The sequence below is a fragment of the Cibotium barometz genome, chromosome 14, assembly GCF_041138505.1.
Source record: "Cibotium barometz isolate CiBa-2024 chromosome 14, ASM4113850v1, whole genome shotgun sequence".
In the NCBI taxonomy this organism is placed as follows: domain Eukaryota; kingdom Viridiplantae; phylum Streptophyta; class Polypodiopsida; order Cyatheales; family Cibotiaceae; genus Cibotium; species Cibotium barometz.
In genome coordinates, this window is record NC_141059.1 from 21,249,904 (window position 1) to 21,272,283 (window position 22,380).

Below are 22,380 nucleotides of genomic sequence, written 5' to 3' on the forward strand. Positions count from 1 at the left end.
AAGCAATGTTGGGAAAAATGGAAAAAACTAGCTTTAGAGTAGACGACCCTCATTGTAAAAATGGTTGACAATACAACCTATGGGAGTTTTGGAGACCTGAAGATGAAAGTCTTCTCATTTTTCTACTGACATACATTTGTAGTTATGAATTTTACTAGGCACACGGATTCATATGATGTGATTCTTGGTTGGTAGACTTTTTATGAGAAGTGCCATGGGGTTGGTGTTTGGCATGTGCTGTGTCCATTCGGGCGCCCGTGACCATTCAAATTCTTTTAAAAAATATTTTTTGACCCAGAAAATCAAAAAATTTCATTGGATTTGAGAATTGTCGGGCGGAATTGGAAATTTCGTGAACGATGGGATTCTCACGAAAAATTAGGAATATTCTAGATATTATTTTTAAAAATCCTAAAAATTGATATTTTGACAAATTTAATTCCAAAAAATATTCTGGAAAAATATAGGTTTGGAATGCCATAAGATAGGTTTGGTGGAATGTAAAATTATTATATTTTGAGGCCCTAGAAAATTAGAAAAAATCATGATAATTCTTTTTCTCGAGAATTTAACATTTTCGAGGGTTATTTAATGTTAAAGTACGTTTTCTCGTGCTGACATTAGATAGATGCGGGTTATTCGTATATTATTAATACGATTATACCTTGTATTAATGGATATTTATGTTTGGATTAATTCTAAACGATGTATTCTTTAATTTCTTTTGATGGCTATAATTTGAGTTCAAAGTGTGTTTCACCTTTGCACTGACGGTGACGGACCGAACGCTTGTTGAAGGACAGTTCTGATGGTGGGTGTAGGAGGATGCTTAGCCTAGAGGAGGCATTGTATTCCTTGGAAGAAGGGTACTGCCCCAGATGTCTGTTGAAGACTTTGCACGCATCTTGCACAAGTGCAGCAAGGAGAGAGACCGAACACACGCACTGCGCTTGCATTCCTACATGCGCAAAAGTGGACTGGACGTTCATAGATCACTGGGGAACGATCTCGTTTCGATGTTGGTGGAGGTTGGAAGCATGCATGATGCCCAGCAGGTTTTTGACAAGTTACTGTATCGGAACGACCGGTCTTGGAATTCCCTCATCACTGGCTATATGAAATGTGGGAAGCCACTACATGCTCTCAGCCTGTACCAGAAAATGCAAAATGATGATTCTGTACATCCCAGTGGGCATACTTTTGTGGCCTTACTGAAGGCTTGTGCAAAGCTGAAAGATCTGGAAACAGGCCTTGAAATACATGCCAAGATTGCCAGAACGGGGTTGCTCGAAAGAAACCTTTTCGTTGGCAGCACCTTGGTTGATATGTATGCCAAATGTGGCTCACTTGCCAAAGCACAGCAAGTGTTTGACAGGCTTCCAGTTCGAGACGTTGTCTCGTGGACTGCTCTTATTGCAGGCTATGCTGAACATGGGCATGGTGAGGAAGCACTCAAGTGTTTTGAACAGATGCAACTTGAGGGTGTCTCCCCGAATGCTGCCACGTTTGTTTGCAGCTTGAAAGCTTGCTGCAGCATAGGAGCCGTAGACAAGGGCCGAGAAATACATGATGAGATTGAAAGAAAAGGGTTGTTGGAGAGAGAGATTTTTGTTGGCAGCACCTTGGTGGATATGTATGCTAAATTTGGCCTGCTTGCCATAGCACAAGAAGTGTTTGACAGGCTTCCAGTTAGAGATGTTGTGTTGTGGACCGCACTAATTGCAGGATATGTTGAACATGGGCATGCTGAGGATGCACTCAAGTGTTTCAAACAGATGCAATTCGAGGGTGTCTCCCCAAATGCTTTCACATTTGTTTGCAGCTTAAAAGCTTGTGGCAGCATAGGAGCCACAGGCAAAGGCCAAGACATACATGCTGAGATTGAAAGACAGGGGTTGTTGGAAGGGAACCTTTTTGTTGGCAGCACTTTGGTTGATATGTATGCCAAATGTGGTTTGCTCGTCAAAGCACGACAATTGTTTGATAAGCTTCCAGTTCGAGATGTTGTCTCGTGGACCGCATTAATTGCAGGGTATACTGAACATGGGCATGGTGAGGATGCACTCAAGTGTTTTGAACAGATGCAACTGGAAGGTGTCATCCCAAATGCTGCCACATTTGTTTGCAGCTTGAAAGCTTGTGCCAGCATAGGAGCCACAGACAAGGGCCAAGAAATACGTGCTGAGATTGAGAGACGGGGGTTACTGGAAAAAGAGCCTTTTGTAGGCAGCACCTTGGTCGATATGTATGCTAAATGTGGCTCACTTGCCATAGCACAACAAATTTTTGACAAGCTTCCAGTTCGAGATGTAGTCTCGTGGACTGCACTAATTGCAGGATATGCTGAACATGGGCATGGTGAGAAAGCACTCAAGTGTTTGGAACAGATGCAGCTTGAGGGGGTCTCCCCAAATGCCGCTACATTTGTTTGCAGCTTGAAAGCTTGTGGCAGCATAGGAGCCATAGACTCGGGTGGAGAAATACATGCTGAGATTGAAAGACAGGGGTTGTTGGAAAGAGACCTTGTTGTTGGCAACAGCTTGGTCGATATGTATGCCAAATGTGGCTTGCTTGTCAAAGCACAACAAGTGTTTGATAAGCTTCCAGTTCGAGATGTAGTCTCATGGACTGCACTAATTGCAGGATATGCTGAACATGGGTATGGCGAGGAAGCACTCAAGTGTTTTGAACAGATGCAACTGGAGGGTGTCTCCCCAAATCCTGTCACGTTTGTTTGCAGCTTGAAAGCTTGTGGCAGCATAGGAGCCATAGACAAGGGCCAGGAAATACATGCTGAGATTGAAAGACAGGGGTTGCTGGAAAGAGACCTTGTCATAGGCAACACATTGGTTGATGTGTATGCTAAATTTGGCTTACTTGCAAAAGCACATCAAGTGTTTGAAAGGCTTCTAGTTAGAAACGTTGTCTCATGGAATGCATTAATCGCAGGATATGCTGAATATGGGCACGGTGAGGAAGCAGTCAAGTGTTTCGACAAGATGCAACTTGAGGGTGTCTTCCCAAATGCCGTCACGTTTGCTTGCAGCTTGAAAGCTTGTGGCAGCATAGGAGCCACAGACAAGGGCCGAGAAATACATGCTCAGATTGTAAGAAGGGGTCTGCTGGAAAGAGACCTTTTTGTTGGCAGCAGCTTGGTCGATATGTATGGCAAATGTGGCTCTGTTGCCATAGCACAGCAAGTGTTCGACAAGCTTCCAGTTAGAGATGTAGTCTCATGGACTGCACTAATTACAGTATATGCTGAACATGGGCATGGTGAGGAAGCACTAAAATGTTTTGAACAGATGCGACTCGAGGGTGTCACTCCGAATGCTGTCACATTTGTTTGCAGCTTGAAAACTTGTGGTAGTATAGGAGCCACAAACAAGGGCCGAGAAATACATACTGTGATTGACAGAGAGGGGTTGCTACTAGATGTTTTTGTTTGCAGCACTTTGGTTGATATGTACGCTAAATGTGGCTCACTTGCTGTAGCACAGAAGATGTTTGACAAGCTTCTGGTTAGAGATGTCGTCTTGTGGACTGCACTAATTACAGGGTATGCTGAACATGGTCATTGTGAGGAAGCACTCAAGTGTTTTGAACAGATGCAACTTGAGGGTGTCTCCCCAAATGCTGTCACGTTTGTTTGCAGCTTGAAAGCTTGTGGCAGCATAGGATCCATAGATAGGGGTGGAGAAATACATGCTGAGATCGAAAGACGGGGGTGGTTGGAAAGGGACCTTGTTGGAAACACCTTGGTCAATATGTATGCCAAATGTGGTTCGCTTGCAACAGCACAGAAAGTGTTTGATAGGCTTCCAGTTCAAGACTTAGTCTCGTGGAATGCTTTGATCACGGGATATGCTGAGCTTGGAGAAATTGAAAATGTTTTCCATGTTTATGACAGAATGCTAGGCGAAGGTATAAAGCCTGATGCGGTCACCTTTGTTGTCGTTCTTAGTGCATGCAGTCGCACAGGTCTATTCAATAAGAGCCAGACGTACTTTGAGGCCATGACCAATGACTATGGCATCATTCCAACACTTGAGCATCACACTTGTGTGGTTGATCTCCTCAGCCGTGCAGGCCTATTAGACAAGGCAGTAGCAATGATCAAGAAAATGCCTTTCTGTCCTGATCTTGTTGTGTGGCATACTGTGCTGGGTGCTTGTAGATATTGGGGAAATGTGGAGTTTGGAAAACAGGCCTTTGAACATGCTGTGCGTTTGGATGTAAAGGATGCTGTAGCTTATGTCTTGATGTCTCACATCTCTGCAGGTTCTTACTCTCAAGAGGAAGCAAATAATATTGAGGCAATGAGAGTGTGAAAATAAGCATGGAAGAAGACAAGAAGCCAGGACATTGTTGGTGGACCAATGACATTGCTGGAATTGTGTGCGCATTTTTACTGGAGATATTTGATGCAAAGCTAGAATCTCCTTCCTGCAAAATGAGAGAGAAAGAATGTCATGGATTGTGTTCAGAGGCATGGGGCATTTTTGATGATGCAGAGATGTGAGACATTAAGACAAAAGCTACATTGAGAAGATGTGTTACGTAGATAGTATTACGTGTGCCCTATTTAATACACCACAGGGGACACCCATACACGTCCAAAATTTCCTGGTGATAGAGTTGCAAAGGACTCTCGGCAAAGATGCGCAGTGCTTTCAAGTAGGAGGAAGAAAAGTGTATTTTTGGGTGCTAGTGGTGATCATTGTGGGTACTGGTGGTGAACTGCAGTAGGCATTGCCTCCTCTACTTGAAATGTTGATGCTGGAATGATGGAGAGGGCAGTTTCCTTGTTTTGTCCAGTTGGTGGGAAGTTTACTTCCGGGTCGTTATTAGTGGAGTCCTTATCAAGAGAACTGGCAGACCAAGGCTACAACCACATCGGCACTATGTGTGGTGTTCCATGCTCCTAGGAGTTCACACAGCCAATGAATGTCTAGGGTTCTAGCAAAGGAGGTTCTTTTGCCAAATATGCAAGCATGTTGGGAACCATGACATCCATGCAACATACCAAAAGAGGTAATAGCAAGGCTTATCTTGCAACGTCAAAATATGGAATATTATAAGGATAATCAAGGGCAAGGTATGAATAGCTAAACAACAACTAAGGCGTTATCAAAGTCAGGAATCAAGGATGTGGATACCACGCCTAAGTTTTCCACCTCAAAACAATCAAAACTCAGCACCAGTGGTCATCCATTCTGGTGAGAGATGTGTGGATGTTACCCGTCTTGTATTACATGAAAAGTGAATGGAGAAGTCCAATTTGTGCAAAGGAAGGCAATGGAATGCTTTGGAAGTGGTGGTAATTATAGGATAAATGTGTGTCCACACAAAATTCACCAAGAGTAAGGACAAACTTTGTGCTGAGACTATAATGTTGGTCATCTACTTAGAGATTATCCCCTCAGGCCTTAAAAATTCGATCAAGAGATGTTGCACTAGGCCCTTCAAGTGGGTAAAGGCTTCACCCACCCAAGTATTAGGTAAACAAACAAAGGCCCATTGATCCAATATTACAAGCTCTTGCAATGTGATCAATAAATAGTAAATTTTCACCAGGAATTGGAACGAAGAACACCCTTTATAGAGAAGATGCTGACAATGCTTGCTTGAGAAAGCCTGTGCTAAGAGATTTGGATACCCTTGAGATGAAGACTTGCTAAATCAGCTGAAACAAGGAAAAAGATTTTGTGATAGAGTTTGCCAAAAGCATCAAGAGCTTTATCCACGGGGTTTGAACTTTACCACTTAGGATTCTGATTATGAGAAGTCAGTAACTACAGACCTTAATTGATTGGGCACTTAGCATGAAGAAGAGAACAAGAAAGAACTCATCAAAAGGGATCAATTTGAAGGAAGCAGTAGGAGTAGCTTCATACTTTAAAATACCAGATGGGAAATTCATATGACAATAATCAACAAGATGATTTTATGATAATTGGACAAATGTTGAAACCTAATAAATTATAGAAACCATGTTAAATAGAAAAATTGTCAACTGTAGCGTATCATTTGCAAAAAGGTGCCTTGCCACTATGTAAGGTTTTAAAAAAGGTGCCTTGCCACTATGTAATGTTTTAAAAAAATTTAAACTTACACCAACAGATAGAAACATATTCAAATCCAAAATTTTTTAAAATATTAAAAAAAAAACTAGATCCAAAATTTTTTAAAATATTTTTTAAAAAAAAAACTAGCAATTGGTAGGTCAGTTGGTTGAAGTGGATGGCTTGTAACCCGAGGTAGTGAGTTCGATCCACAGTTACCTACATTGCATGGTGTTACCTTGTATCTCGTGAACTCGCAAGAGTGTGTGTTTGTAAAAAGAGTATGTGGGACCCTCATGTAATACAAAATCGTCCAACTTTTTTTTAAAAAAAATGAATAAATAACCTTCCACTTCTTATTGTGAATAATAACTAAACTTACACATGAAAAAAATGCTAATCAAAATATATCTTCCCTAAATCTATAAAAAAAATTAACACAAATTTTAAAACAATAAGTAAAATTTCCTCCACCATTAGATGTCATGATGATGATTGACCAAAAGAAGCTTTGATCGACTTATTTGGGAAAAATCTTGACAGCTCAACATTATTTCGGATATGGTACACTTAAGAGATGTTGTACCAAGCATTGCAACCAAATCCAAAGCAAAAGACAATATTACAACCAAATCCAAAAGCAAAAGACCCCAATTAATAATGAGCCTAGATGGAATTAGAAAAAAGTATTGTTCAAAAGTCCAAAGGTCCTTTGCTTAGGTGGCTGGATCTGTAGGTTAATTGGCAGCATGGCACTATATTAACTGGGCCTCTCCCTTCCTCTATTCAGTAATCAACCAATTAATTATTTTCTTTATTGAGCAATAAATGGGCTTATTGTCCAATAATTGAGTAGCCCAATTGTCACATGTGCGCCAGCATGTGGGGAAAAGCAGTGATTTCTTTTTTCTTTTTTTAAAAGACTGAAATTATATTAGAAAATATAAGAAAAGAAACAATACTGAGCTACCTGGGATGAGGGGGAAGAGGAGAGGATCCCAAAAGTTCATTCTATCTTGGATGATGTCCAAATCCTAAGCGTTGACCCTGAAATTTCAAGTCTAGTAAGCCCTCTTTTGTGGTTGAAGTGCCAGATGTCAAGGTCATAATACCTTTCTTAGAAAATGTATGAGCTCTTTTGAAGAGGTCGGGCTGGATAAAGTTTTTTTAGAGCCAAAGAGAACCATATCAAGTCAAGAGGAAAGATCAGAGCTTTGAGTTTGAGATTTTCCATTTTCCACCAGCCCAAGCTGGGGCTTAAGCTTGTTTCAGGCTTGCCGCGTGGCTTTAACAAGAGGGCCACATCCTTCCATCTCGAGAAATCCTTGATAGAATTCACGTAGGTGCACCCATTTAATATGATAGTCCTCCTTGGGGGAGTAGAGGCTTCTATAACAATCCATTTGGTTGAGAGTTTGTCTTCCAGGTAGGCGAGCCCAACCCTCTTTCATGCTTAGAAAGAGTACAATATCTCCAGGCCACTTTGGAGATCTTATAATTGATTGCTAGAGTACAATATCTCAAGGCTCTCCTTCATCCTTCATTCTTAGGGAGGAGCGTACAATATCTTGGGGCCATTTTGGGGATCTTATAACTTGGGGATCTTATAACGGCTAGAGTCTCGAGCCCATTGGAAGTTTCTACACATGGCTTCCAAAGTCTTGAGATCACTAAGGTCTCTAGCAAGATAGAAAGTAAATAGTGGAGGGGATAAGAATGTGCTTTAGGACCACTAGTCTACCAGCTAGATTTTGTTGACATCTTTTTCATCTATCAAACTTTTGTTGATCTTTCTTGAGCACCATTGCCGTTGAAACTCTAAATCCTATAGGGATCCTAAGAGGTCTAAATATAGCCTTGGGGATAATTATTATGTAACCTTGTTCTAAAAGCCAAGTAGGGGGTTCTTTGAGAAGAGTTTTGATTCCAATCTTGCTGTGGTGGTTGATGGCAAAACTTGAAGCAAGGCAGCAGGTGGAGAGGCAACTCCAAAAAGAGGAGATGGATTGCTGATCATTGTAAACCATACTATTGGTGACATCAACAAATTGTTGAAGGTTAAGTTGGCATGCATTGTTGGGGAGGTGGATACCCACGAGGGATCCTGACTTGATAGCATCATCCACGATAGAGCATCTCCAACTATGGCAAGAAGGAGAGGAACAAGAGTGCACCCTTTTCTAATTGATCTTTTAAGGCAAAAGACCTCTGATAGGTTACCATTAACGGCAACTCTAGCACAAGCATTGCTAAATAGAGTTTTGACCAATCTAATGAACTGGTGCCCAAGACCCATATCATGGAGGGACTGAAGAATGAAATCCATTCCAGTCTATCATAGGCTTTATCAAAATCAAATTTAAAGAAGATGAAGCCATGATTAGATTTTTGAGCATGTTCAAATCCTTCCCACAGGGCTATGATGGCATCTAAGATAAACATGCCTTTAATAAAGCCTTTTTGTTCCTTCCTCATCCATGAATCTATGTGGGTAGATAGTCTCCTAGCGAGGGATTTGGCATAAATCTTATACGTTGTGGATATCATGGTGAGAGGCCTCCAATTAGCTAGGATGTCCTTCGCCTCAATTTGATAACTCCCTCATTGATGGATAGAGGTGTTGCCATATACATAGGCAGTGATGTGTGTGAACACACTTAGGACCGCCGGGGCACTTTTTTCCTCTTTAGGAGGTTTTTTCCCCCGGCTTGTATATACGCCCATCCTTCTAGGGCTAACTTATCTTTTGTACATTGACACAATCTAATACACTTTGTGTTGTGTGCATTCTTGCTTCTTCTTCTCCAAGCTTTGTGTGCTTTCCTGCAACTCTAATTCCAACAATTGGTATCAGAGCAGGCATCGGCTCCCAGGGCTACGCCGCCAGCACCCTCCGACTCACGTTCTCCGATTGAGGTGAGTTTTCACGAGTGCTTGCAGGTCCCTATACTCTGCAAATAAGCCCGTAGGACTTAGCGTTCTCAGAATTTGCATCTGAGGTCGTTTCGGGCTCCGTTTTTGCATTTCAAGTTCTGCACAGGTGTTTTCGTCATTTTCTGCAGAAATTTCGACAGTGCAGTTTTCAGCAAAACAGGCATACGTGTTCTATTGTGGACCGTGCTACATAGCACAAGTTGTCTTCTGTTCATTCTTTGCTTCATTACAGGTAGCTTTTGCATCAGTTTCAGTCAGTGGCCATGGCTGATAACAGCAATGATGTATTTCGCATGTTGTCTGCTGAAGACAAACTGGATGGAGACAGCAACTACCCACTTTGGGCATACATGATGCAGCATGTTTTGGTTGCAAAAGGAGTGTGGAACATTGTGCAGGGTATGGATGTACGTCCAGGTTCTGTGGATGTAGGATCTATTGAAGATGTTGCAGGTTCTAGCAGCTCTACCGTTGCTGTTGTTTTACCCACTGCTGAACAAGCTCGTTGGGATGGTAAAAATGCGCAGGCTCATGCCTTGATTGCACTTTCTGTCAAACGTAACATCACCCCACATATTCGTTCAGCTAAAATAGCAAAACAGGCTTGGGATATTCTAGCTGGTTTGTATGCAGGTCGTAACGAGGCAAAAATTGCTTACCTGCGTAAAGAGCTAGAATTGAAGATTATGCAAGAAGATGATGACATGAATGTTTTTCTTGCTGAGATTAAAGATCTCAAAGAACAGTTGATTTCTGCAGGTGAGATTATTCCTGATCATTCTCTTGTGCAGACTGTTCTTGATGCTTTACCTGAGACATATCAGACTTTTGCTTCCACGTGGAGACTTCTTAATGAGGACAGACCTGATGCTGTCAAGTATGATACTTTAGTCAACAAGCTCTTACAAGAAGCGCAGTCCAAGCAAAACAGGGCCAGGCAGCGTGCAGTTGATCAAGCATTTATTGCTGCCCAGCAGCAGAGAAGAAGTGGTAAGGCAGCCCCTTCCACTGTTTCTTCTCCTATTAGTAGGTCTGCAACTTCTTCTCCTTCCACAGGTAGCAACAATAAGTCTGAGAAGGCTCTTGATAAAGGCAAGAAAAAGACCAGGTGCAACTATTGTAAGGCAAATGATCATGTCATTAAGAATTGCCCTAGGCTAAAGGCTAAAGAGGCAAAGAAGAAAGAGTCAAATGCAACCACAATAGCGGATGCTTCTACAAATGCAGATTCTGCAAATGTTGTGCAGGATACAGAATGGGCGTTTAGCGTGTATTGCCAGTATGACCCATCTGTACATGATGCATGTTTGGCAGTTTCTGTTGACTCTCATGTATGGTATTTTGACAGTGGTGCTACAAAGTACATTACCTCGCATCGTGATATGTTCACTTCTCTTGAGTCCCTAATGGGAATACTGTCACATGTGCCAATAATGCTTCTCACCCAGTGAAGGGCATTGGTAAAATTATGCTTACTGCTGCAAATGGCAGCGCTTTCACACTTTCAGATGCTTTGTATGTGCCAGGGATAAAGAAGAATCTATTGTCTGTCTCTACGCTTGCTAGACTTAGACTTGTAGTCAAATTTATGGATGACAGATGTACTGTTCATGATTTGACTTCTCGTGATACGATTATTGTATCTGGCACCTTGTTTCGTGGGCTGTATAGGCTCAATTCTTATGACAAGTGTGTGGAAGATTCAGCAAATGCAGTTTCTGATGAAAAGGCAGTTTCAGATACAAAACTATGGCATGCTCGTTTTGGTCATCTGAACTTTGCTAGTTTGCTGCGTTTGCAGAAATTTGATATGGTTGCTTCATTGCCCCCTCTTGAGGCACCATTGAAACATGTTTGTGAAGGCTGTATTTTGGGCAAAATGCAGCGTTCTGCGTTTCCAAAGGATGGTTCTGTGTGGGCCACTCGCAAATTACAACTTGTACATAGTGATGTATGTGGGCCTATGTAAACTCTGTCATTTGGTAAACACTTGTACTTCGTGACTTTCATTGATGATTACTCAAGGCATGCATGGGTATATCCATTGAAGGCAAAGTCCGAAGTTTTTGTGCTTCAAACAGTTTTTGCTTATGGTTGAAAATGTATCCAATTGTAATGTGGGCACCCTCCATTCTGATCGAGGGAGGGAGTACATGTCTAAAGAGTTTGATGCATTTCTGGCTAGTCGTGGGATAAAACACCAATGTACAGTGCCGTATACCCCTCAGCAAAATGGTGTTGCTGAGAGAAAAAACAGGTCACTTATGGAGATGGCACGATGTATGGTCAAGAGCCAAGCTTTGCCACATGCGTTTTGGCTTGAGGCTGTCATGTGTGCTGCATATGTACTCAACAGGTGTCCCACTAAGGCCTTGCAGTCTATTACTCCATACGAAGCTTGGCATGGCAGGAAGCCTTCTATTGGTCACTTGCGCGTCTTTGGTTGCTTGGCCTATGCTTTAGTGCCTGTGCAACAACGCAGAAAATTGGATGATAAGGCTGTCAAATGCATTTTTGTTGGTTACAGTGCTGAAAGCAAGGGTTACAGATTGTATCATCCGCAGTCAAAGCGTATCTTGATTAGTCGAGATGTTGTTTTTGTGGAAGATGCTGTGCAACCCTTGTTATCATGTACCAAAGAGACAGGTGTGAGCTCACGGGATGTATTTGATACGTTGTTGCCTCTCTTTACAGGTGGGAATTCAAATGTAAGTCCTAATGAGGTAAATATTCAGCCTATGCAGATTTCAAACGACATCATAGATTAGCCTATTTCTGATGCAGATTTACAGGATGTAATTCATGAGGATAGGGTTGAAAATGAGCAGGCTAGAGGTATGCCTAAATGGCTGGTGCAAACCTTGCATGATAGTAAGATTGATGCACCTATGACTAGTTGTACTCGTTCAGGTTTTCAGCATGCCTCTTATGCATCAGATTATTATGCTTTGGCTGTGTCTAGTATGGGTGAAGAGGAAGAACCTCTTTCATTTGATGAGGCACAAAATTTAGAAAATTGGTTGGCTGCAATGCAAAGTGAATATGATGCTATAATGAAGAATGGTACATGGTCTTTGTGTGATTTGCCTATTGGTAAAAAGGCCATTGGATGTAAGTGGGTTTTTAAATTGAAATGAAAGCCAGATGGCAGTGTTGATCGCTATAAGGCTAGACTTGTGGCAAAGGGTTATGCTCAAGAAAAGGGCATTGATTTTGATGAGACCTTTGCTCCCACTTGCCGTATGACTACCATTCGTAGCATTTGTGCATTGGCAGCTCATAATGGTTGGAATGTACATCAGCTGGACATAAAGACTGCGTTCTTGAATGGAGATTTGTATGAGGAGGTGTATGTATCGCAGCCTCGTGGTTTTGTTTAAAGAGGGCAGGAAAACAAAGTGTGCACGTGAAAAAGGCTTTATATGGTTTAAAGCAAGCTCCACGAGCTTGGTATGAAAAGATACATGCATATTTGACTGCACATGGTTTTCATAATAGTCCAACAGAAAGCACTTTGTATGTTAAACATGTGGATGATGTACATCTAATCATTGCTCTCTATGTCGATGACATGCTGCTCACAGGACCAAATGAGAGTCATATTGCTGATTTTAAGGCTAATTTGAATGCCTCTTTTGAGATGTCAGATTTGGGGCGTTTGCATCATTATTTGGGGATACAATTTAAGCGGTGTGATGGAGGTATTGCTTTGTGTCAGACAAAGTATATTGAGACATTGTTGCGGAGATTTGGCCTTGAAGACTACAAGCCTATTGCTACTCCAATGGAGACAGGTTTGAAGTTGAGTCTTCATGATGCTGGAGATCACTTTGATGTCACACTCTATCAGACAGCTGTTGGTTGCCTCATTTATGTATGCATTACGAGGCCGGACATTCAGTTTGCAGTCTCACAGGTGAGCAAGTTTATGCATAGCCCAGGGTCTCAGCATTGGAAGGCAGTTAAACACATCTTTCGCTACTTGAGTGGCACCATACATCTTGGGTTGTTTTATCCCAAGGGGGGATCGTTGTCGCCAGATTTGCATGCTTTTTCGGACTCAGATTGGGCTGGTTGCTATGACACAAGGGTGTCCACAAGTGGTTTTTGTTTCATGCTCGGTAGCTCATGCATATCTTGGTTGAGCAAGAAGCAACCTACTGTGGCCACTTCTAGTTGTGAAGCTGAGTACAGGGCAGCTTTCACAGCTACGGTTGAGTGTGTGTGGCTCAGACGACTTATGGCTGACTTGGGTGTTGGACAGGAGTCTGCCACCTCTATCTTCACTAAAACAGTCAGAGCGCATTGGCAGTTGCGAGAAACCCAGTTTTTCATGCTCGCACAAAGCACATTGAGGTGCATTATCACTATGTCAGGGAGAGACTCTCAGCAGGAGAGATCAGCTTGGCCTATGTGCCAACACAGGACAACCTCGCCGATCTTTTCACAAAGGCGATACTTCCAGTAACGGGTGAAGAAGCCACTCCTTTTAAAGGTTTTGTAAAGCTCATCTAGGAGCCCATCTAGGCCCAGGCTCTTTCCATTCTTGAGAGAGTCAGTGGTGTTGTTAAGCTCTTTAATGGTGAAGTCCCCTTTTAACATGGCAGCTATGGACTTGGGGATAACTTTTTTTCTACATCTAGTTGTACGGGCACAGGCCTTTGACCTCTCTGGAGATCTAATAGGAGGGGAGCTGAATATATCATCATAGAATCTATGGGTTAGTGAAGATTCTCTTCAAAAAGGGTTTCAGCTCTGATGCCATCCTTATTGAGAAGCATGGGACTCTCTCCTTTTCCTTCTTTTTCTTAAGGATATTGAAGAATTCTTTTGAAGGCCTATCAACTTTCCTTTCCCACCATTCTCTGATGTATAAGTGAAGGTTTTGATAGCAAATTTCCTCCTTTCTCTTAAGATCAGCTTTGGCTTGAAGCACCTTATCCTAAAATTGTTATCTCTCTTTATTGATTAGTTGTTCCAATTTATTAATTTTACCATACTTCTTATCTCTTTTCTCAGCCTTGATTCAAGTAATCTCCCACTGAGAGGAAAGATAGAGACTCTTTCATAGCAGAAGCCTAGGCATTGGTCATGGGGATTTCCCTAGGCTGAAGGCGTGATTTAATAGAGGGGAGTTGGAAGATTTTTAGGTCCGAGTGGAACCATCTTGCCCTGACACTTTGTGGGAGGTACAAGGATGGGTTTGTGATTTGAGAGTAAGATGTTAGGTAAAACCTTTACTCTGTAGCTACGATAGGAGGCATTAAGGACACTGTTGGTCATGTAGCACACCTATCTAGTCTTGCCTTCCTAACTTGATCCCCTATTTTGCCATTAGACTAGGAGAAGGAAGAGGATCAATGAGATCATGGGATCCTTTACATTTGAGCCATCTTTTGTTTTATGTGCCGCCACACGGATCTCTCCACCTTTGTGCTTGAACCTATCATGGATATTTTCCACCATGTTGAGTGATAGGGGAGTCCACAGAGATCAGGGAAGACCATAGGCTTAGTCTAGAGCTAGAAGGGCTAGAGGTATACAAGGAAACAACTTGACACGAGATCTCAAATACAAGTTTTTGAAGAATAATACACAACTCTAAAATACAACAAAGACTAAACCATAGAATTGAATTCAAAGTGACAAGATTGAGAATAACTTAAAATAAAAATAAGAAATAGAATAAGCATCACTTTGAACACAGTATTGGGTACAATCTCCCCCTCCCCCCCAAGAAGTGTCGACATCCTCCTACGTCTTGGTGGGTATTTATGTCTTTATTCATAAAAATATCCCACATGCCAAAAATAGTTACATGCTTATGCATGGGCTTGACCTTTACAAAAATAGGAGTTGCTTTAACCAAAAGCTAAGATAAATTCTTCCTATCTAAACCACTAAAGGAAAAATCGATAAATAATCCCAAGGACTAATTCACGTGCAACAAAAATCAATAAGTCCATGCCCAATATAGCAAAAGTGGGCGGCTCAATACGTCCACTCCCTAGTACATCATAAGTGGGGGGCTCAATAGTTCCACGCCCAAGTACGTCAAAAGTGAGCAACCAACAACAATACAAAATCTCATAGTAGATACTACGTCCAAAATACCAAAAATGAGAACCGTCCCAATAATAGCTCATGCCATATCACCACCATCATGTCCCAGCTCATAAGCCATTCGAGCTTATGAGCACAAAGCTCATCAATCTCACTAACCTACAGGTTGTCCATTATTCAAATACATTACAAATTAGCAACACATGATAAAAGTACACAACAACACATAAGCATTAAATCTAACACTTAGTTCCAGCCATCACTAATTTCATATGTCCTACACATGGAATATTTGGAATCACCCCGAGATCTCAAATATTTTTCGAAGAATAATACAAAACTCACAAATACAAAAAAGACTAAACCATAGAATTGAATTCAAATCGATAACATTGAGTATAACTTAAAATAAAAACAAGAAATAGAATACAAATCACCTTGAACACAGTATTGGGTGCAATCTCCCTCCCAAGAAGTGTCAGCATCCTCCCACTTCTTGGGTATTTATGTCTTTATTCATAAAATAGCCCACATGCCAAAAATATTGTAGGCTTACGCCGCATGGGCTTGCCCTTTACAAAAATAGGAGTTAATTTAACCAAAAGCTAAGATAAATTCTTCCTATCTAAACCACTAAAGGAAAAATAGATAAATAACCCCAAGGGTTAATTCACATTCAACAAAAATTAATAAGTCCATGCCCAAGTATAATAAAAGTGGGCAGCTCAATAGGTCCACACAGTACATCAAAAGTGGGTAGCTTAATAGGTCCACACCCAAGTACATCAAAAGTGGGCGGCCAACAGCAATACAAAATCTCATAGTAGATACTACGATCAAAATATAAAAAATGAGAATCGTCCTAGTAATAGCTCACACCATATCACTGCATCATGTCTAAGCCATTTCGGCTTACGAACAAAAAGCTCATCAATATCACCAACCTACAGGTTGTCCATTCAAACACACTACAAATTGGCAACACATGCTAAAAGTACATAACAACATATAAGCATTAAATGTAACACTTAGTTCCAACCATCCCTAATTTCATATGTCTCCTACATATGGAATATTCAAAATCACCTCGGGATCTCAAATATTTTTTGAAGAATAATACAAAACTCATGAATACAACAAAGATTAAGCCATAGAATTGAATTCAAATTGACAAGTTTGAGCATAACTTAAAATAAAAAGAAGAAATAGAATAGACATCACCTTCCTTGAACACAGTATTGGGTGCAATCTCCCCCCCCCCAAGAAGTGTCGGCATCCTCCCACTTCTTGGGTACTTATGTCTTTATTCATAAAAATAGCCCACATGCCAAAAATAGGTGCACGCTTATGCATGGGTTGCCCTTTACAAAAATAAGAGTCGCCTTTAACCAAAAGCTAAGCTAAATTCTTCCTATCTAAACCACTAAAGGAAAAATAGATAAATAACCCCAAGGGATAATTCATATGCCAAAAAAATCAATAAGTCCACGCCCAGATATAACAAAAGTGGGTGGTTTAATAGGTACACACCCAAGTACATCAAAAGTGGGTAGCTTAATAGGTCCACGCCCAAGTACAAAAAAAGTGGGCAGCCAACAACGATACAAAATCTCATAGTAGATACTAAGACCAAAATACCAAAAATGAGAACCGTCCTAGGAATAGCTCATGCCATATCACCGCCATCACGTCGCATCCATTCCGATTTACAAGCACAAAGCTTGTCAATCTCACTAACCTGCAGTTTATCCATTCAAACACATTACAAATTAGCAACACGTGCTAAAAGTACATAACAACACAAGCATTAAATCTAACACTTAGTTTTCCAGGCATCCCTAATTTCATGTCCTACATATGGAATATTCGAAATCACCCCAGTATCTCAAATATTTTCTGAAGAATAATACAAAACTCATAAATACAACAAAGACTAAACCATAGAATTGAATTCAAATTGACAAGATTGAGCATAACTTAAAATAAAAACAAGAAATAGAATAGACATCAACTTGAACACAGTTTTGGGTGTAATCCCTAATTTCATATGTCCTACACATGTAATATTCAGATTCACCCAAGTGTGATGCTACAAACATAGTGGCAATTAGGTGTCCCCAATTAACTACAGAAGGACAAACGGACAAACCGTAACATCCCTCCTGCCTGGGATAGCAACTATCCTCAGTTGCATCATAGCAATTGGCCCATGTTTGAAAGTAAGATTGGGTGAGATCAGGATAGGCACGAAAAAACCGCTCAGGCATCTATCTAAGTGGGCAGCTCAATAGGTCCATGCCCAAGTACATTAAAAGTGGGTGGCCAACAACGATACAAAATCTCGTAGTAGATACTATGGCCAAAATGCTAAAAATGAGAACCGTTCCTTGTAACAGCTGACACCATATTACCGCCATCGTGTCCTAACTATTCTGGCTTACGAGCACAGAGCTCATCAATCTCACCAAGCACATTACAAATTAGCAACACATGCTAAAACTACACAACAGCACAAAAGCATTAAATCTAACACTTAGTTCCAGCCATCCCTAATTTCATATGTCCTACACATGGAATATTCGAAATCACCCAAGTGCCATGCTACGAACATAGTGGTAATTAGGCATCCCCAATTAACCACACAGAAGGACGAACGAACAAACTGTAACATAATTGCTATAGCCTCCTGCCCTATATCAAAAGAGATGGCTACCCATCTATGATATGTATGAGAAGTCTCATACCGTTAGGCTCAAAGATTTCATTACAGAAGTTGCATTAGAGAACTACCAAGCTTTGGTGTGGCCAATGCTGCTTAAGAGGGGCAGTGATGGACTTAGAGAAGCCCATTCCATGCCTAGACCAAGTTGCATCGGGATGGGAGTGAAAACCCATTAGGGGGAGAAGCAATTATCCATCCACCCACAATTGACACAATAACAATAGTAACATCCACATCAAGAGCCTTTGGCTCCCCTAGCTCGTGAGCATTTTCCCAGGATCCATTGGCTTCATGAAGTCAAGGATATTTTAGAGGAAAAATTGTCCAGACTATTCAGGCAAGGACACAAGAGGTATAGGAGCTCCGGGCTTCACATCCTTGTTCTACGGCATCAACTCTTCAAGAAGATTTTGCTTTGGAGGAGGCAGAAGAATAGCTAGAACCACAAAGCCTCATAGTTAACCCCATTGCAACCTAGGAAGCAAAAGCTTTGGAGAATAACTCTAAAGCTTTTACCTAGGATAAGGAGGCTTTGGAATAGGACACATCCCAGGGGGAGACCACTATCCACAATATCTCTGAAATTGTTGTTTTCGCCCGTTGATTAATTAATTTATTTTCTTGCATGGCAGCGTAGGACTATGGTTTGCATGTGTGTTTTTTATGGTGGGTGGTGGGTGTTGAACTGCCAGTTGTCTCCTTCTTCTCCACGACGGTGCCTTAGAGAAGCCTCTAGTCATAGGAGATGGCTCGCTCTCCTTGCTCCAATCTTTCATTTTCTCCCACGATGGCGCCTTGGAGAAGCCTCTACTTGTGCTACACGGTCGGCCGTCCATGCTCACTTCGTCCATGTTGTTCGCCACATGCTTCATTGGAGAATTGTCTTGTCATGCTAGTTTTTGCTTCTTGAAACCACTAGGATCATGGAGACACACCGTCCAACCAAATACCGACTGGTTCATCACTTCAATCAAATTACCATAACTGAAAAATTAATAAAGAATCATAAAAGCATAACATAGCATAAAAACACAAGAGAGAATCATTGGGTGCAATCTATCCCCCCTCAAGAAATGTTCGGCCTCCTTCCACTTCTTGAGTATTTATGCTTTATTAATAAAAAATAGCCCATAAGCCAAAAACCAAGCTATGTGAAAAGAATGCAGAAGTAGTTTTAACAAAATCAAGTGGCTCTCATAACTGCACCCATCCTTCAACTATTAGCACACTTATGCATGGGCTTGCCCTTTACAAAAATGGGGGTTGACATAAGCTTAGGTAAAGTGTTCCTATCTAAACCGAAGGATAATTACAAAAAGAGCCCTAAGGGCTAATTCATGTGCAAATAAATAAATCCATGCCCAATACAACAAAAGTGGGCGGCTCAATAAGTTCACGCCCGAATATATCAAAATGGGACAACCAAAAACCGCTCAGGCATCCATTTAGCATTTTCGTGCGAGGATGATTTTTGAAGGTCAAAAGATATCTATTATATACAGTACGTGTGCGAGTAGTAGTGGTCTCATGATCAATAATAGCCTCAGGTTGTGAAGTTCTTCTACTTGGTCAACAAGACTAGGTGCATCCTCATATACAAGATGTGTAGGAATTGGTCCCCTATAAGGCCTCAAAAGACTAATATGAAAAGAATTATGAATTCTCCAATGAGAAGGAAGTGAAAGCCTATATGCTAGGTCATTGATCTTATGAGTAATTTTAAAAGGACCATAAAAACAAGGAGCTAACTTAACAACAGGATTAGTCTTAACACTTTTAAGACGTCTCTTTTCAATACGAAGCAAAACATATTGACCTTCTTGAAAAACCATGTGCTTCCTTTTCTTATTAGCTTGTTTAGTGAATTTCTCTTGTGCATTAGAAATAGCTTTACGAACATGATCATGAATGGAAGTGAAATCAATGGTGAATTGATTTGCAGCCTTCAATAGTATGTGACAAACGAGTAATAGGACTAGGTAAAACTTTTCCATACACAATTGCAAAAGGCGCTTGTCCATTGGATGAATGCAGTGTGTTGTTATATACAAATTGCAAAATATGGATATACTTATCCCATTGTTTAGGTTGTGATGAAACATATGCACGAAGTAAATCCAATATTGTGCTATTTGTCACTTCTGTTTGACCATTAGATTCAGGATGAAATGCAATAGAAAAATCCAATTTAGTGCCTAGATTATCAAACAATGTAGTTGAGAAATCATTGCAAAACTTATAATCTCTATCATAAACAATCACTTATGGTAAACCATGATGTGTGAAAATGTGTTTAACAAACAAATGTGCAGCTTGATGTGCAGTAAGAGTCTTTTTACAAGAAAGAAAATATTCTTGTTTGCTAAACCTATCAACAATGGTCCAAATCATATCAGCAATGGTCCAAATCATATCATTATGGTTCCCAAAAGGAGTGTTAGGAATAGGAAGTGGCATGAGTAAACCAAGTTTCTTACCCTTATAACTTTTTACTTTTTGACAAACATCACATTCAGACACAAATTTAGCTACACCATTTTTCATTTTAGGCCAATAAAAGTCATTAGAGATAGTCTGAAATGTAGATGAAACACCTCAATGCCCTGCATAAGGTGGCTGATGTAATTCCTCTAAAATAGAATGTCTAAAAGGTCGAGTAATGCATAATCTTTTTTGGAAGAAAAGATATCCATCATCATAGGAATACTCAACAAAAGGAGTCCAATAATTTTCTCTCAATCTAGACCAAATATCACTAAAGTCAGGGTCTTGGTCTCATAAGTCTCACACGCATAGAGTCAAAAGATGTATTCTCAATCACAAAAATATTTTGAATGGAAGGTCTTCTACTCAAAGCGTCAGCAACTACATTTTTTTTACCAGGTTGGTATTGAATAATAGGCTGAAAAGTTTGAATAAAAGATGCCCATTTAATATGTCTATCTAAAATAAGTGGTTGAGAAAGCAAATGTTTGATACTCTACTGATCAGCCTTTATAAGAAATTCTGAGCCCATCAAATAATGTTTCCAAATTTTCAATGCATGGACTATAGCAGAGACAACTCTTTGTCATAGGTGCTATACTTACTTTCAGCAAGACGAAATTTTCTACTCTCGAAAGCAATAAGATGACCATCTTGCATTAATACAGCACCAATGCCCTTACCACTAGCATCAGTTATATTACAACCACAAAGGAAGGACGTGAAAAATCAGGTAATTGTAACATAGGTGCATGAGTAAGTGCATATTTTAATGCAAGAAAAGATTTCTCTTGAAGTTCGGCCCATTCATACGGTTTGGTTTTCTTGAGAAGTTCAGTGAGATAGTGCGTCTTATATGCAAAATTACGAACAAATTTGCAATAATAGCTACACAACCCTAGAAAAGATCGTAATTCATGAAGCTTCTTGGGATGTGGACATGTCGCAACAGTTTCTATTTTCTTGGGATCAACATGTGTTGAGAGATGTAATCGCAGTGTTGTGTGTATGTGGGAAAGCACCCTAAAGGTGCAAGATATTGTGGCAAGTTAGGAATACCACATGTAATATTGAATGGTGTGTGAGTGCTGACCAAAAGAGTAGAAAAGGGAGTGCCACATGGATGATGATGTGTAAAGTCGGATAAGGCTAGAGGGCCTATATCATTGTATGGTTCATTAGGATATGCAATAGAATAGAGCTATTGTTGAGTGTGCAATCTCTCTCTCTCTCTCTCTCTCTCTCTCTCTCTCTCTCTCTCATGGAGTTCTTAGTGTGGTATAATCCACTTTTATTATGTTGCTTAATCTATGTCTATCGCCATGATCAATCCCATTTTTGGATTGTTAACATGGTATCAGAGCCTGGTTCATGCTAAGGGCTGAGCTGCAAGCAAGAGAAGCACATGAAGCGGTACGAGGGTAAGAGCTTCATCTACTCTTCCCTGTTTGTGTTGGCGACTACACCCTTGTCGCTCGGGAGCTCTACGGGAGGCACCGGCAAACAACTCTGATTGAGGAGCTTTCTTCGCGGGAATAAAGCTATAGGACAACTGCTTTGTCCTATCGGACTCCATTTTTGGGACCGAAAACGCGTTTCGGGCGCGTTAGGACCTCCATTTTTTAGAAAGCAGGCGATTTCGAGCACTGCGCGTAAGTCATCAATTTTATGCAGACTCTGTTTTAAGAACTGCAGGAAGATAGATTGGTTGTGCAGACATTGTGTGTGCTGCAAGGAGGCAAACAGTTTCCATTGGGTGTATGTATGCACATTGAGGTCACTAGTTGTGACATGTGAGTGTAGTACAGTACCGCTACTACAGAAAATATAACAATTTGTGCAGGACAAACCAGAGTGTTGTTTTTGGTAATTTTGTGTGTCTGGCAAGATGTCAAATGATGGCATAAACCAGGTTGTTGCTGAGAAGCTTGACAAGAACAACTTCCATGCTTGGAGGTTCAGGTTGACAAATTTCCTGATGGGAAAGGGCTATTGGGACTACATAGAAGGTGAGGATGAAGAGGCACCGGAGATACCGGAGATCAATCCGACTGCTGTAGATGTGAAAGAGTTCAAGGATTGGAACCAAGGAGCCAGAAAAGTTATGTATTG

General features: G+C 40.8%; 1 protein-coding gene across 1 annotated transcript; it reads left to right on the forward strand.

Annotated features, from left to right (window-relative positions):
• The first annotated feature begins 770 nt into the window (after nucleotides 1-770).
• On the forward strand, nucleotides 771-5,710 carry LOC147631785 (pentatricopeptide repeat-containing protein At2g03380, mitochondrial-like). Its single transcript, XM_086808320.1, has one exon. It carries the CDS (start codon nucleotides 879-881, stop codon nucleotides 4,329-4,331), a length of 3,453 nt encoding a protein of 1,150 aa, XP_086664446.1. The 5' UTR covers nucleotides 771-878; the 3' UTR covers nucleotides 4,332-5,710.
• The last annotated feature ends 16,670 nt before the right edge of the window (nucleotides 5,711-22,380 follow it).